This window comes from Colobus angolensis, unplaced genomic scaffold, assembly GCF_000951035.1.
Source record: "Colobus angolensis palliatus isolate OR3802 unplaced genomic scaffold, Cang.pa_1.0 Scaffold88, whole genome shotgun sequence".
Classification (NCBI taxonomy): Eukaryota; Metazoa; Chordata; class Mammalia; order Primates; family Cercopithecidae; genus Colobus; species Colobus angolensis.
This window is the reverse complement of record NW_012122709.1, coordinates 4,831,825-4,846,807: the sequence shown is the minus strand read 5'-3', so window position 1 is coordinate 4,846,807 and position 14,983 is coordinate 4,831,825. Positions and strand designations below refer to the sequence as shown.

General features: G+C 44.6%; 1 protein-coding gene across 2 annotated transcripts in view; it reads right to left on the bottom strand.

Moving 5' to 3' along the window:
• Nucleotides 1-14,983, bottom strand: part of SLC7A8 (solute carrier family 7 (amino acid transporter light chain, L system), member 8) — a 68,457-nt gene that overhangs the window by 47,828 nt on the left and 5,646 nt on the right. For both annotated transcript variants that reach the window (XM_011930855.1, XM_011930856.1), the window contains 2 exons: nucleotides 2,039-2,243; nucleotides 674-825 (listed from right to left, as the gene is read on the bottom strand). In XM_011930855.1, coding sequence (XP_011786245.1) covers nucleotides 674-825; nucleotides 2,039-2,243 — 357 coding nt within the window. The remainder of the gene's footprint in view (nucleotides 1-673; nucleotides 826-2,038; nucleotides 2,244-14,983) is intronic.

Genomic DNA, 14,983 nt, shown 5'->3' with positions numbered 1-14,983 from the left:
TTTTTTTTTTTTCCACCAGACAATTGTATGCAGAATCCATTCACACAAAACACACTTGTAGGAAACTGAAAGAAAAGTAATGGGGAAAAGAAAAGGAGGCAGGGTGAGATGGCTCAGGCCTGTAATCCCAGCACTTTGGGAGGCCAAGGTGGGCAGATCACTTGAGGCCAGGAGTTCAAAACCAGCCTGGCCAACATGGTGAAACCCCATCTCTATAAAAAATACAAAAATTAGCTGGGCATGATGGCTCACGCCTGTAATCCCAGCAACTTGGGAGTCTGAGGTGGGAGAATTGCTTGAACCTGGGAGACGGAGGTTGTAGTGAATGGAGATCACGCCACTGCACTCCAGCCTGGGAGACAGAGTGAGACCCTGCCTCAAAAAAAAAAAGAAAAAAAAGGAGAGAAGGAAGGAGAGTCAGAGACATGTAGACCACCAGGGAGGCTAAAAGAGGCCATCCCTCAGACCGTGCACAGTGGCTCACACCTGTAACCACAACACTTTGGGAGGCCGAGGCAGGAGGATCACTTGAGCCCAGGAATTCAAGGCTGCAGTGAGCTGTGATCATGTGACTGCACTCCAGCCTGAGTGACAGAGGACTCTGTTCTAAAAATAATAATAATAAATATAATAAAAGAGGCTGTCTTGCTACCAAGACCCAGATGACACTTACATAAGCAGATGGCAGCCAGGAGCCGAAGGCCAGACTCTGGGGGGAAGCAAGTAGGGAAGAGCGGCTGCAGCACGTAGTTGGAGAAGGTGAGGGCAATGACAGCCTGGTTGGTGGGGTAGATCACCAGCACAGCAATCCACAGCCTCAGGAACCTGAAGGAGGAATGGGACATCCCCGCCGACAGGCATGGCAGGGATGCAGAGCCATCAGGGGAGAGCCCGGGCAAGTCATGCATCTCTTTTTTATTTTCAGGGATGCTGAAGAGCCCAGCCTCTGCCCCCACCCACAAATAAGACACCCAGCCTTCTGCAATGACAATAAAATGGTTTAATGATGAAGAACTAAATTTCTACAAGCACTAACACAAGTCTTGGCATTCTTTCTTTCTCTTCTCTCCTTTCATCATCTCTTCTCCATCACTGTGGCCACCAGCATCCAATGGTGGAAAAACAAAATTTGCAACCCCAGAATGTTGATAGACAGGACATACTAAGTGTGTGGTTACAGAAGCAACAAACAGGAGAGGTATCAAGTGGAGGTCTGTAGGGGAAGCGCCTTTCACACCCTTTGGCCCATTGGTGAGGGTTTACCAATGGCAGGGATGCAGAAATTGAGGATATTTAAGATTAGGGTCCAACTCTAGAGGAAGGCCATTATCCTTGGTAGTGTGAGAAGAGGGTACACTCTACCTTAAGTGGCCACTCTCACTTGTCAAGATAGAAGAGCTTTGTTTTTGTGATGTACTTTCTCTGGGAATCTATGGTCAGTGTTTTTTTTTTTTTTTTTTGAGACGGAGTCTCGCTCTGCCGCCCAGGCTGGAGTGCAGTGGCCAGATCTCAGCTCACTGCAAGCTCCGACTCCCGGGTTCACGCCATTCTCCTGCCTCAGCCTCCCGAGTAGCTGGGACTACAGGCGCCCGCCACGTCGCCCGGCTAGTTTTTTGTATTTTTAGTAGAGACGGGGTTTCGCCATGTTAGCCAGGATGGTCTCGATCTCCTGACCTCGTGATCCGCCCGTCTCGGCCTCCCAAAGTGCTGGAATTACAGGCTTGAGCCACCGCGCCCGGCCTGGTCAGTGTTGTTATACAGTTCTGTTTGCTCTCACTTATAGAATCCTTCCCACCAAGATCAACATAGAGGTCAAAACTACAAAACTGGTCCCTCCGTCATTCTCAGGAGCCTCGGGGGGACACAAGGTTACACTAGCAACCATGGCAGGAAAGCAGAAGAGACATTCCATTCTCTAGCACCCCCTGGCACACTGGAGACTGGAAACTCCTAGCGTTGGCTTTTTCTGATCTGACCTCCGTCTGAATGTCTTCCTCCTTTTCCCCTAGACCATTCAGGTCTCCACAGATCCTCTTACCCAGCCAGTCCTCCGAAGATGTCCTTGACATAGGAGTAGTCACCTCCAGATTTGGGGATGGTGACCCCGAGTTCAGCATAGCAGAGGGCTCCCACAACTGTGATGAAGCCTGTCACGATCCAGACGATGAGAGCAAGGCCCACAGAACCGGCATTCTCCAGCACGCCCTTTGGCGAGACAAAGATTCCAGAGCCGATGATGTTCCCTGCGTGGGACACCAAGGGTAAGAAGGGGAGACGGTAGAGACAGGATGGTTGGCAGGATTGGCATTTGGAGGGTGGTCTCATCTCTGATCTGATTCTGAAATGCCTTGGAGATACGTAAATGATCTGCAGGCAGGTGTCTAGCAATAATTCTCCCTGAAGTAGGGTAAAGAGGAGCAGAGAACTGACACATATTGACTAGGAACTTGGTCAGGTACTTGCCACATCTCATTTAATCCTCAGGACGACACTATGGAATCAGATATCATTTCTCATATTTTACAGAGGAGGAAACTGAGTCTCAGAGATACCAAGTGAGTTGCTTAGGTCCACATTGCAGTAAGTGATGGTGAAGTATCGAATCTCAGGACCCTCCAGCTGAGAGACATGTGGTCCACCCAAAGTGACAAGGCCCTCAAGACTCTGAAAATGGCAGGGCTGGAAAAGTGGACTGTTTTCAGAAAACACTTGCCCACTGGAAGGCTTCAAAAATGAGCCAAAGGACAATCTTTTTGGACAGATTGTGGTCACACCCCAAGATTGGGGGTTTTCAAGACTTGTGAGTGTGGAAAACACTCCTGGAGGCTGGCTTCTACCCTAGACATGACAGCCCCACCCTTGGTGAAGAACGTAAAATAACGCTATAAAAACAGTGCTAGTAGTTTAGAGGTGGTGTGTAGGAATGCAATCCGTACAAAGCCTCAGTACTATATTCTTTCAAAGGTCATTACCCACCAATGTTTCATGTGACCCTCAAAACAACCTTATGGAATTCAGGGAGAGGAGAGAGGCAGGTACTTCCCTCTCTATTTTACAAACTAAGAGATTAAGACATAGAGGGGTTAAGTGGCTTTCTCCAAATTCCACAGCTACTGATGGGTAAAATTGGATCTAGAAGTCAGTCTCCTGATACTTAATCCAGCGCTCTTTCCACTAATCCACTTCTGCTTGTGTGCAGGGGCTGGTTTTCTCCTGAGAGGTGAGGCCCACAGCCAGTACTGAATGGCTGGCTGCTGGGTTGTGTGTGTTACGCAGAGGAGGAACAGGAGTGTGGAGGCTGTTCCTGACATACTTCTTCCCAACTGTTCCCCTGTCCACTTCTTGTGATAAAATAGGTCATCAAGGTCCATTGGGTGGGTGCTTTGAAAGTGTTGCTTCATGCTCTGCCCAGCTGCACCACTAAATGCCTGAGGAAAGGAGCAGAGACCAAACGGATCCAGGTGGAAAGGCAGAGCTAGAGTACCCTAAAGTCAGCTGGATTTGACTGTGTTCTAAGGACATCTCAAGCCTCCATGAGCTCTTTGTAGTGGTCTGGAACCAGTGAGATGGAGATTGTAAGGTCCTATGCTCAGCTTTCAAAAACTGATGCTCAGATCTCAACTATAACACAACCTCAATCTAGCCCTGAGACTGAAATATAGAATCAGGGGGCATAGGCTGAAGTCAGATACAGATGAAAAGGAAGCACATATTTGTCTCAAATATGTCTTCCTAATTTTGGTGCTAACGGTCTTTCGCAACAGAAAGGGGCTGCTTATAGAAATGAAACTAAGAAAAATAATTCCTCATCATCAAATTAGTGATATAACTATCAGGCGAAGAGAAGATAGAAAAAGGAGATTCTGAGTGCCACCAATCCTTACAGACTTTTCCTCTTCTTGTAAGTTTATGTAAAGTTCTATGATAGGACAACAGGACATCTTTCAGCCTCCTCTCTCAGACAGTCCCCATATGGTCTGTTCAGAAGTACTGGGTTAGTAGAGACTAAAAGACCTGCTTGTAGTATTCCAGGATTTAGGACACGTTCCCCTTGTCAAATGATTCTTCGCCTGCCAAACTGCTGTTCCCTGAAAGACATCAAGTGCTGGGAAATGACAGATCTAGAGACAGGTATGCTAATAGTACTGAAAGACGATAGTAAATTCCTTGCCTAGCAGGAAATTATCAAAAGAGCGATCTATAGGGCATTTCAAAGCCAGCCAAGATGTAAGCAATAGAACTAGGGTTATAAAACCAGCTCAAGGGGTTAGAAAAACAATCAATAGCAGCAGAAAAACAAGGTTTGACTTTGGTCTTTAAGGTACTGAAAAGGGAGGAGTGTATAGCTAGGTGCTTCTTAGAGCCAAGAATGGCTGTTGCAAGAGGGAAAATGAGGATGGGTGTTATTTAATAGATCTGATCTTCTCAGGAATGAAGAGTGTCAATGTTCCACTTTGTAGAAAACAAACACTGCAGCAGGGATCAGTGAGTGCTTCTCTTCTGTTTTCGCTCTGACATTTCGAGTGTGTGTGCTCTTTCCCTTGTTCCAGGCCACAGGAGCCACTGGAAGGTGGGATGTGCAACACTAACTGCCCACTTCTTGCCTTCACTTCTTCTTGGAGGCCCCAGCCTTTAAGAACTCTAGCAGAGAGCTGCCAGAGGGATTGCGAGGGTCACAGTAGATTGGCATTGGAATAAGAGTCCTCACTTCAAAAAATTGGGTTTCTCTCCCCAAAACCTTAATTTTGACCAAATTAAAATTACAAAGATAGGCTAGGCATTGGTGGCTCATGCCTGTAATCCCAGCACTTTGGGAGGCTGAGGCGGGAGGATCACTTGATCCCAGGAGTTCGAGACCAGCCTGGGCGATATAGGGAGATCCTATCTCTAAAAAAAAAATTTTTTTTTTTAAATTAGCCAGACTGGTGGCATGCACCTATAGTCCCAGCTACTAGGGAGGCTGAGGTGGGAGGACTGCCTGAGCCTGGGAGGGCGAGGCTGCAGTGAGCTGTGAGTGTACCACTGCACTCTAGTGACAGAGCAAGACCCTGTCTCAAATAAATAAATAAATAAATAAATAAAATTACAAAGATAAAAGCTAAAAAATATTGAGCTACACTAGTGTAAATTAAGTGCTAGGGAATAGGAAAAAAATAAGTGTCTCTGATTCTAGGAAATCACCCCCTAGCAAACTAGAAGTCGAGAACACTTCCTTCACCTTAGTAGCCTCTGGGACTTCTGCAGGGGAAAGAATGTCACTCACAGCAGAAATATGTTCTAGAATGGAAAGAAAATTGGTGTTACATTTACTCAACAGTAGGCTCTACTACTTCTATCCAATCTTTAGTGTGATTATCTCTCTGATATTCATCTCCTCCAATAGACTGTAAGCACCATGAAAGCAAGAACTATGCTGCTTTCCCTTATCTGTGAAGTGTCCCCTAGTAGACACTCCGTAATGTTTAATTAATAAATGATATCTGACACCGTTTGTGCATCTCTACAGAGCAATTTAGTATACCTATTTCTTTGGAACATCCAAATCCTGTGAGAATGTTAAGCATATATTGCAGGCAAATGAGTAAAGCAACCCACTTATTTCACTGCTAAGGAAAGTAGACTGACTATTATTACCATCTCCTATTTATTTATTTATTTACTTTGAGATGGAGTCTCGCTCTGTCACCTAGGCTGGAGTGCAGTGGCATTTTCTCGGCTCACTGCAACCGCTGCCTCCCAGGTTCAAGTGATTCTCATGCCTCAACCTCCCGAGTAGCTGGGATTACAGGCATGTGCCACCACACCTGACTAATTTTTGTATTTTTAGTAGAGATGGGGTTTCACCATGTTGGCCAGGCTGGTTTATAACTCCTGACCTCAAGTGATCCACCCTCCTTGACTTCCCAAAGTGCTAGGATTACAGGTGTGAGTCACTGCGCCTGGCCTACCATCTCCAATTTATAGGGGAAGAAAGTAGGACAAGTATTATTCCTGTTTTTCAAGTGGGGAAAATGAGGGCGGTATTATTATCCCTATTTTATGGATGAAGAAACTGAGACCTAGAAAGGCAGTTATTTGCCTATATCATAGGGTAAGTTCATTGTAGCTGGACTGGAACCTAAATCTTCTGTCACAGCCTCCAGTTTTTCCCTGAAAATAAAAGGTCTTCCTAATACACTAGGGTCAGTCTTCCATGCTCTACTTTATAGGCAATGGGCATGGTTCACAGGAGCAACTTATTAAAGAGTTGGAACACAGATCTGATTCATTCCTTCTATTGCAGTACCACTTTCAATGGGGACTTATAAAACATTGATATCCATTACCTTACTTGGTCTCCTAACTACTTGCTTAGGTGCACAGGGCAGGTTGTATCATTCCTATTTTACCATCGCAAAAACTGAGGCTCAGAGAGGTGAAGGGACTTTATCAAAGTCATGCACTGTATAAGTAGCAAGACCTGGATGAGAAGCTAAGTCCTTAGACTCGTGGTCCAGGCTTTCCTCCATGATTCCATGTTGCCTACCCTCTGGAAACTGCACAACAGACACTTTAACAGCTGGGCTTTTCAACTTGGACACTGTCTAAGTGAGACTTTTCCAGAGTGGCTTTGAAAAAGACGAACTGGGAAAAGGCTTTTCTACTTTGACTATGAACCTTTCTTTCTTTCTCTTTTCTTTCCTTTTTTCTCCTTCCTTCCCTCCCTCCCTCGCCCTCCCTTCCTTCCTTCCTTCCTTCCTTCCTTCCTTCCTTCCTTCCTTCCTTCCTTCCTTCCTTCCTTCTCTTTCTCTCTCTGTCTCTCTCTCTTTCATTCTTTTTTTTGAGACAGAGTCTCACTCTGTCACCCAGGCTGAAGTGCAGTGGCACGATCTCAGCTCACTGCAACCTCCGCCTCATGGGTTCAAGTGATTCTCCTGCCTCAGCCTCCCGAGTAGCTGGAATCACAGGAGTGCACCACTATGCCAGGCTAATTTTTGTATTATTAGTAGAGATGGGGTTTCACCATATTGGACAGGCTGGTCTCGAACTCCTGACCTCAGGTGACCCGCCTGCCTTGGCCTCCCAAAGTGCTGGGATTATGTGCTTGGCCGTAGGTCTCACTACTCTTTCACCCAAGCTGGAGTGCAGTGGTGTGATCATACTCACTGCAGCCTCAAACCCCTGGGATCAAGTGATCCTCCTGTTTCAACCTCCCAAGTAGCTAGGACTACAGGTGTGTGCCACTATACCCAGCTAATTTTTTTTTTAGGTGGAGAAGGGGGTCTCACTATGTTGCCCAGGCTGGTCTCGAACTCCCGGCCTCAAGTGATCCTCCTGTCTTGGCTTCCTAAAGTGCTGAGATTATAGGCATGAGCCATCCCGCCCGGCCAACAAATGTTTCTTGATGAGATACAGGAAGAAAGTTGATCACTGTGGGTTTTTTCCTCCAATGTTTTAGCTTAGACTCTTCGTCTGTAAAGCCACTTAGAATGAGATGCACATCTATCCGGTATTGCTGAGGTACTCAAGGTTAGAGTTTTAGTCCTGCTTCTATCCCCCACAACTAATAAAGTAATCATCTTATCACACAGATCTTCTTTAGTGAAGAATGAATTCTAGGATGCCTGGACAATGAAACCCAGTTTGGCTTGTTCTGTCAAAGAAAAACCAAGCAAACCATTTCATTAAAAAGGAGCCACGTTGTCTCAATGGGCAAGTCTTCACTAGAAAAATTGCCGGAATTGAGAAAACCCACATTTGCCGTGAATAATCACTAACTCCCCCATCTGTAGACCAATATCCATGTGACTCCCATTAAAGCATTACTCACATCTAGGCTTGTCCACACTAGAATGTTACAGCCATCAGAGAATTTCCTAAGGCATGGAATTACAGACTTCTGACGCCCAACAGACCCTCAGATCCAAAAGGCTTTGGCCTTCCTTACTCATGCTAGCCTTGAAATCTAGCCACAGCCTTCTCCTGGGGCTTGGAGGTTTTGGCCATTTCCATGATGTCCAGAGAAAGCTAGGTGATCCTGCTTTGTGTTTCTTCCACAGAGTGGCTGAGAGGATCTCAGAGCTTTTCAGGACTAAGGGAACAGCGTGAAAGCAGGTCTGGCATGTGGGGCCCGGGCTTTGATCTTCACGCCAGGCCTGGAAGCTCACCATGCCTCTCACCCTGTTTACACTTTCCCATCAGGACTGTACAAACAGCTTCTCAGGGGTGGTAGCAGGTCAAGACTCTGACATATGCCCTGAGGAGTCAACATCTCCTGCAGCTTGAGCTGTGGAAGTCACTGCAGAACTCTGCTGTTCTGGATTCCTTATTGAAAACATGGAAAAGGCACTAGACTTAGAGCTGGAGGAGAAACTTTGTTCTTGCTTTGCTATGTGACCTGAATTTTTGTGAAAATCACTCTCTTCATCTGCAGAATAGGAGTAATTGTTCCTCCCCTGCCTACCTCAACAGGGTTGTTGTGGGGAATCAAGGGAGAGCCTATATGTGAGGCACTTTACAATTTGTGAAATGCTAACAAATGTAAGGAATGGCTAGGATTTGTAGCAGTAGGGACAGAGACCAGTCCTAGAAGAATTCAATGGACTTGCTTTGGAGGCTTGGCTCCAAAACAGTACTGTACAGCCAGGACTGTAAAACATTCTCTGAGTCATTTGTCTGCTGGTCTAGGTGTAATTTTTAGATGCCACAGGTGGGCGGACAGCAGGTAATGACATCTCAAAAGGTATTTATTGAGCGCCCACTCTGTACATGCTTGTTTTGGAAGGTAATGGGGAAGCACTTGTTCACACACGGACTTTTAATGAAACGAATGGAGCCAACTACCAGTTACTGAAAGACAGGCATCATAGCCTGGGGGTGGTGGGGGGCTGAGTGTTGAGCCCTCAAATAAGCCCATGAAGGACCCACATCTTGCCTCCAGCACTCCTGGCCCAACTGGGGAGCCAGGCATCTACAGTGAGAGGCTTTGTCTTCCTCGGTGGTTTTCAACTGAGAACAACTTTGTCTACCACCTCAAGAAGACAGCTGGCCGTATCTGGAGACACTTTTGGTTGTCACAATGAGGGTGGGAGAGCTACCAGCACCTGGTGTGTAGAGGCGGGTAATGCTGCTAAATATCCTACAATAGACAGGACAGCCTCCCACAACAAAGTATCTGGGCTTCATTGAAGTTTGAAGGTAGAACAAGGCTTCTCAACCTCAGCACTGTTACCTTTTGGTTGAGCTCTAATCCCTTTCAAATTTGAGCCTGGATGATTTTTTTTTTTTTTTTAAGCTAAGCACAAAAATGTATTATTCATGGGAATAACTCATTTTTAAACAGAACAAAATTTTCATTGTGGTAAAAACACATAACAAAATTACCATTTTAACCATTTTTAAGTCTATAGTTTAGCAGTGTTAAGTATATTCACATTGTTGTGAGGCAATCTTGAATGATGATTTGTTTTTGACTGACTGCTATTATTCAATACTCACCATGTACTAGGTTATAGGATGTGAAAGTGAGACACAGTGCCTGGTTTCAAGGAACTGTGTGGAAAGGGAAGACACGTGTACAGACACAGAGCTGATACCACCACGCAGAGCAGAAGCTGCGTGAGGGCTATTGCAATATATGACAAGATTTTAATGTGTGGAAAAAAAAATCACTGGCATAGGCTGTTCAGAAAAGTCTTCCTGGAAGAGGGAAGTGTCAGACTGATGCTGATGAGTAAGTAGAGTCAGCTCAGCAAAGAGAAAAAGAAAAACAACCAGCTGGTTGCTAAGCAGATCAGACTTGGGCTGAAACGGTCAGTCTTCTCACTGGATCCGTCCAATTCAAATTTCAGAACCAAAATTATTGAGTGTGTGAGTTGGAGGTGGGAACCACTAATCGTCAATGGTTCCCCCCATTCTACAGCATACTGACGCACTATGGCATTTTCCAAGAAATATTAATTTATTTCTCTCCTTGAGTTAAAGGAGTGCAAGGGCTTTGTTTTATTTTTTTAATTTTTACTTTTTTGTTTTTTTGAGACAAGGTCTCACTCTGTCACCCAGGCTGGAGTGCAGTAGCACTATCACAGCTCACTGCAACCTCTGCCTCTGGAGCTCAAGCAATCCTCCCACCTCAGCCTCCCTAGTGCTGGGACCACAGGCATGTGCCACCCCACCTGGCTAATTTTTAAATATTTTGTAGAGACAGAATCCCACTGTGTTGCCCAGGCTGGTCTTGAACTCCTGGATCCGAGTGATCCTCCCATCTCAGCCTCCCAAAGTGCTGGAATTGCAGATATGTGCCACCCCACTCAGCCAGCTTTGTTTAAATACTCCACAACAAATTTCCATTACACAGCTAAGTAAACTGATAATTAGCTTGCTCAAGATTACGAAGATTGTAAATGGGGAAGCGGTTTGCAAACTTAAGACTATCTCTAAAGCCCATCTTTTTCTAATCAGTGGTTCTTCCCATTCTCTGGCATGCTGATGCAAATCATGGAAAAATTCACATTAAACTTTCTGCTTTCAGTATCAGGGTCCAAATATCACCTTAGGTCAACCTGACCTGTCTTTATCAGCTGCTTACTAAACACTCTCTGCAGAACTGTACTCTTAAAAAGCAGCTGAAGTATTTGTGCATTTCCTAAATGTACAAACAAGCACCTTTAAAACAGAGAGACAGATGAGAAAAGTAATAATTCTGCAGCAGTGGTGCTCTGTCTGAGTAATCTGCTTTTGCAATGTGCAGTTGAGTGTGAGGTTGCCTGGTCCATCTTCAGACATTGTGAAACCTTCTCCCCAGAAGTAACGTCACTGCTGATGCTGAGGATATTTAAAGCAGGGAGCAAACCAATGAGAAGACATGTGACTGTGACAAAGATGAGGGATGAGATGTGATCAATAAAGGTTTTCAGCTCAAACTTCACTCATTCTATAAATAAAACAGCTTAAAATAGACTTGAGGGATTATTTTGCCTCCTAGAAATAAAATTCACCAGTGCTCAGGACAAGGCCTAGAATATAGTGTGCTCGGTGAGTGTTTGTTAAAATATGGAATAATTCTGAATCCCATGTCCAGTTGCTCCCACTCCTGCCGCAGAGAGTAGCCTGCAGTTTGCCATTTCCAGATATCCAGGGAGAAGGGATCTGGGGGCCTGCTCTGTAGACATGTTCTGGAAGGGGAAGAAGGCATGGTCCTCCATGCTCTGTGTGCTCAGCAGGGAGTTAAACATTGGAAAGGAACAGTTTCTAGTCCCCTGGGTTCCTGAATGGCTCTCGTTTTCTGTAGTTTGGGATATACTCCTGGGATCATTTGCATGCGCCTGCTTTTCTAGATCCATCTCCCTCTCCTACAATATCAACAAAATGACAACAGAAATTCCTGAGGCATTTCTTTGAAGGCAGCTGTGCTGCTGGATTACTCCTCAGAAAGACAGAAGACCTCGGTAGCCTGGCAACTTGAGAAGCCCCAGCCAAGATACCCTACACCTCTACCCCACTTCAATAAGCTGATTTAACTCGGAAAAGTGTATGTATGGTGCTGGCCTCCCTGAGAAGGTTATTTGATTTGGGTACGGTGGTGTTTTTTGTTTGTTTGTTTGTTTGTTGTTTTGAGACAGAGTCCTGGAGTGAGCAGTAGTGCAACTTGGCTCACTGCAACCTCCACCTCCTGGTTTAAGCAATTCTCGTGCCTCAGCCTTCCAAGGAGCTGGGACTACAGGCACTTGCCACCACACCTGGCTAATTTTTGTACTTTTAGTAGAGAGGGGGTTTCACCATGTTGGCCAGGCTGGTCCCGAGCTCCTGACCTCATGTGATCCACCCACCTCGGCCTCCCAAAGTGCTGGGATTACAGGTATGAGCCACCGCACCTGGCAGGTACGGGGTGTTTTTAACTGTGGTTGTTTAAAATGGCTGTCTGGTGTGTCTCTTGGGCATAGTGTTTTACCTGCCAGATTCCTACTTTCTTTACCTGACTCTAAGCATCTCCTGCTAGTAAGTCATTCTGTGTAACTCTGCTTTTTGAGGGAATGTGTTATCGCCCTGACAACAGCAGATTCAACCAAATTACTCCTTGAGCTCTCTGGTTCCTGGAGGCAGGAAGCATCCAACCAAGGATCCCTGGTCCCAGACACCTTGCACTCCAGACTGAGGAGCATTTTAGTTAAGCCCAGGTGCTTCAGAGTTTAGTGACCTGGGTGGGAATCTAGGTTCTACCATCACCCAGTTACTTAACTGTTTGAACCATTCACTTCTATAACAGTAGTTATTGTGTGGGATTAGATGAGAACACTTATAAAGTACTAATCGGGCACTATAAATCTGGTGCATAGTAAGTGCTCAGTGAATGGTAGCTACTTAATTATTATTACATTGCTGGGTATATAGCCTTTCCCTACTCACCAAGATGTGTTTGTTTTGAAATACCTCCTAGTGGCTTCTGTCCCAGAATTTTATTTGAGAACAATGAGAGTTTTAATCACATTTTCATCCTGAATGAACCAAATCCTAATCCCTCCATGTTTTGTGTGTGTATTTGTTTTTTTTTATTGAAATACAAACTCAAGAAGCAGTTTTCACACTCCCTCCTTCTGGTCAACATCCAGTAGATATTTTTGGGATTAGAAGCTAATACATCATATTCGAGACTAAAATTCAAAATCTTCTAAAATGGTATAGACTACATGGGTGTGAGATCTTTCATACTTGAAATTGTTCCAAGTCAGCCCAGAGCCATTTCGGTACAGGTTATACCCATAGCCACACTTCTCTGTTGACAGAAACCCTTAAAGTTTTTTTGTCCCAATTTTTTCAGTATCAGACATCCATAGTCTTTCTGGACTCCAATCTCAGGGTTGTCTTCTTCCATGGCCAACTGCCCCACCATGCAATACACATCAGCCTCCTCCTGTCTTGGTTACCAATTAGAAATGGGAAATGGTTAAGTGTTTTGGCTATGGAGTCATCGCAGTTATCAGTGGTGTGACCCTAGGAAAATTAGCTACCAGCTCTGTGACTCAATTTCCCCATTTTTAACGTACAGGTAATTATAATAAGTACTTTCTTAGGATTGTTGTGAAGATTGAATAAAATAATATATGTAAAGAGCTTATAACTCAGGAATTGGCATTTAGGCTGGGCGCGGTGACTTACCCCTATAATCCCAGTACTTTGGGAGACCGAGGCAGGTGGATCACTTGAGGTCAGGGGTTCAAGACTAGCCTGGCCAACATGGTGAAATCCTGTCTTCACTAAAAATACAAAAATTAGCTAAGCGTGGTAGCTCACGCCTGTAATCCCAGCTACTTGGGAGGCTGAGGCAGAAGAATCACTTGAACCTGGGAGGGGGAAGTTACAGTGAGCTGAGATTGCACCACCGCACTCCAGCCAGGGCGAGAGCAAGACTCTGTCTCAAAAAAAAAAAAAAGAATTGGCATTTAGTAAGAGCTCAATAAATACTATTTTAAAAAGTCATGTTAGTTGGGAAATAGTGGTCTAGTGGCTAGATCTGCATCCAGTATTGTTCCGTAGCAAATATACCAAGATCCCCCATAAACATAAATTGTGCTGAAAATAAAATGGTCTGACATTATATACTTTTTGGATTTATTATTACAGCTCTCCAACCAGCTTTTTCACCTTTGTTAAGTTTAGCTTAAAGCTGCCTCCATACATATTTTAAATTCCACTTAAAGTTTTCTCTATATGTAGTGAAACGTAACCTAACTGGATGTGTAAATAGACTGTAACCTACTTTTGTACCATTAACTGAGTTTCAGCCAATCAAAGGCAGCCAACTATCCAACCCATGTTCAAATAAGGCAAACGTAGAGCTGTAACCAATCCAACTGTTTCTGTACCTTACTTCCATTTCCTGTATGTCACTTGCCTTTTTCTGCCCATGAATCTTCTTCGACCATGAGGCTGCCCCAGAAACTCTGAACCAGTTCTAGTTCAAGAGGCTGCCTGATTCACGAATTGTTCTTTGCTCAATTAAACACTGGTAAATTTAATTTGTTTAAGGTTTTCCTTTTAATGCCTTCAAGACATAGATTCTGGTTACATACCTAGATATGTGACTGGTATAAAGTACCTAAACGGCCAAGAACTCTGTGGGCACCTCTAACATGGCTGGGAAGAACACGGGTCCATAAAGGAAAGGTGTGCATGTGCAGGAATGAATGTAAGCATGGTCTGTGCTGGCCAGATGCCCCTCAGGCTCACCCAAATCTTCCTGCAATTGCACTGGGAATATTACTTTCTTCTACACCCAGCTGACAGCCCAGCTCCCCCATATAATGGGAACCTTCCTCACTGGGAACACAAAATTAGTTGCTATACAATGAACATTCATTTATAAAAATGAATAAGGATCTCTGTCCAGATTCTAAAAGAAAATGCTCCTTTAGGAGATAAAAAGAGAAATAGTGAAGAATAATGCTTACGAGCTTGATTCAGGATTCAGACAAGCTCTGGGTTTGAATCCTAGCTCCAATATTTTTTAGTTGTGTGATCTTCAGCCAAGTTGCTTACCCCTTTGAGTCTCTATTTCCTATCTGGAGGAAGAGATAATAAAGTGTCTACCGAATGAGTTATTGTGAATGACAAATAAGTTCAGGTATGTTAGATAATTGGATGAGTACCTGGCATATACTAAGTGTTTAATAAACACAGCATTAACAGTACCTTTGGTATCATTAATAAATGAACTTTGCTGTCTTTCACACCCTCTTTCGGCTTTGCGGGGAACTCCACATGCATGGTAAAATCTAAATTAATATGCTGCCAACAGGTTTCCTTAGCAAAGTACATGGAGAGCAAAAGGCTGGTTAGGTTAGGGCGAGGGTGATGTTAAAAGACTAAAATAGGCCGGGAGCGGCGGTTCACACCTGTAATCCCAGCACTTTGGGAGACCAAGGTGGGCGGATCAAGAGGTCAGAATCGAGATCATCCTGGCTAACACAGTGAAACCCCAAAACCCCGTCTCTACTGAAAAAAAAAA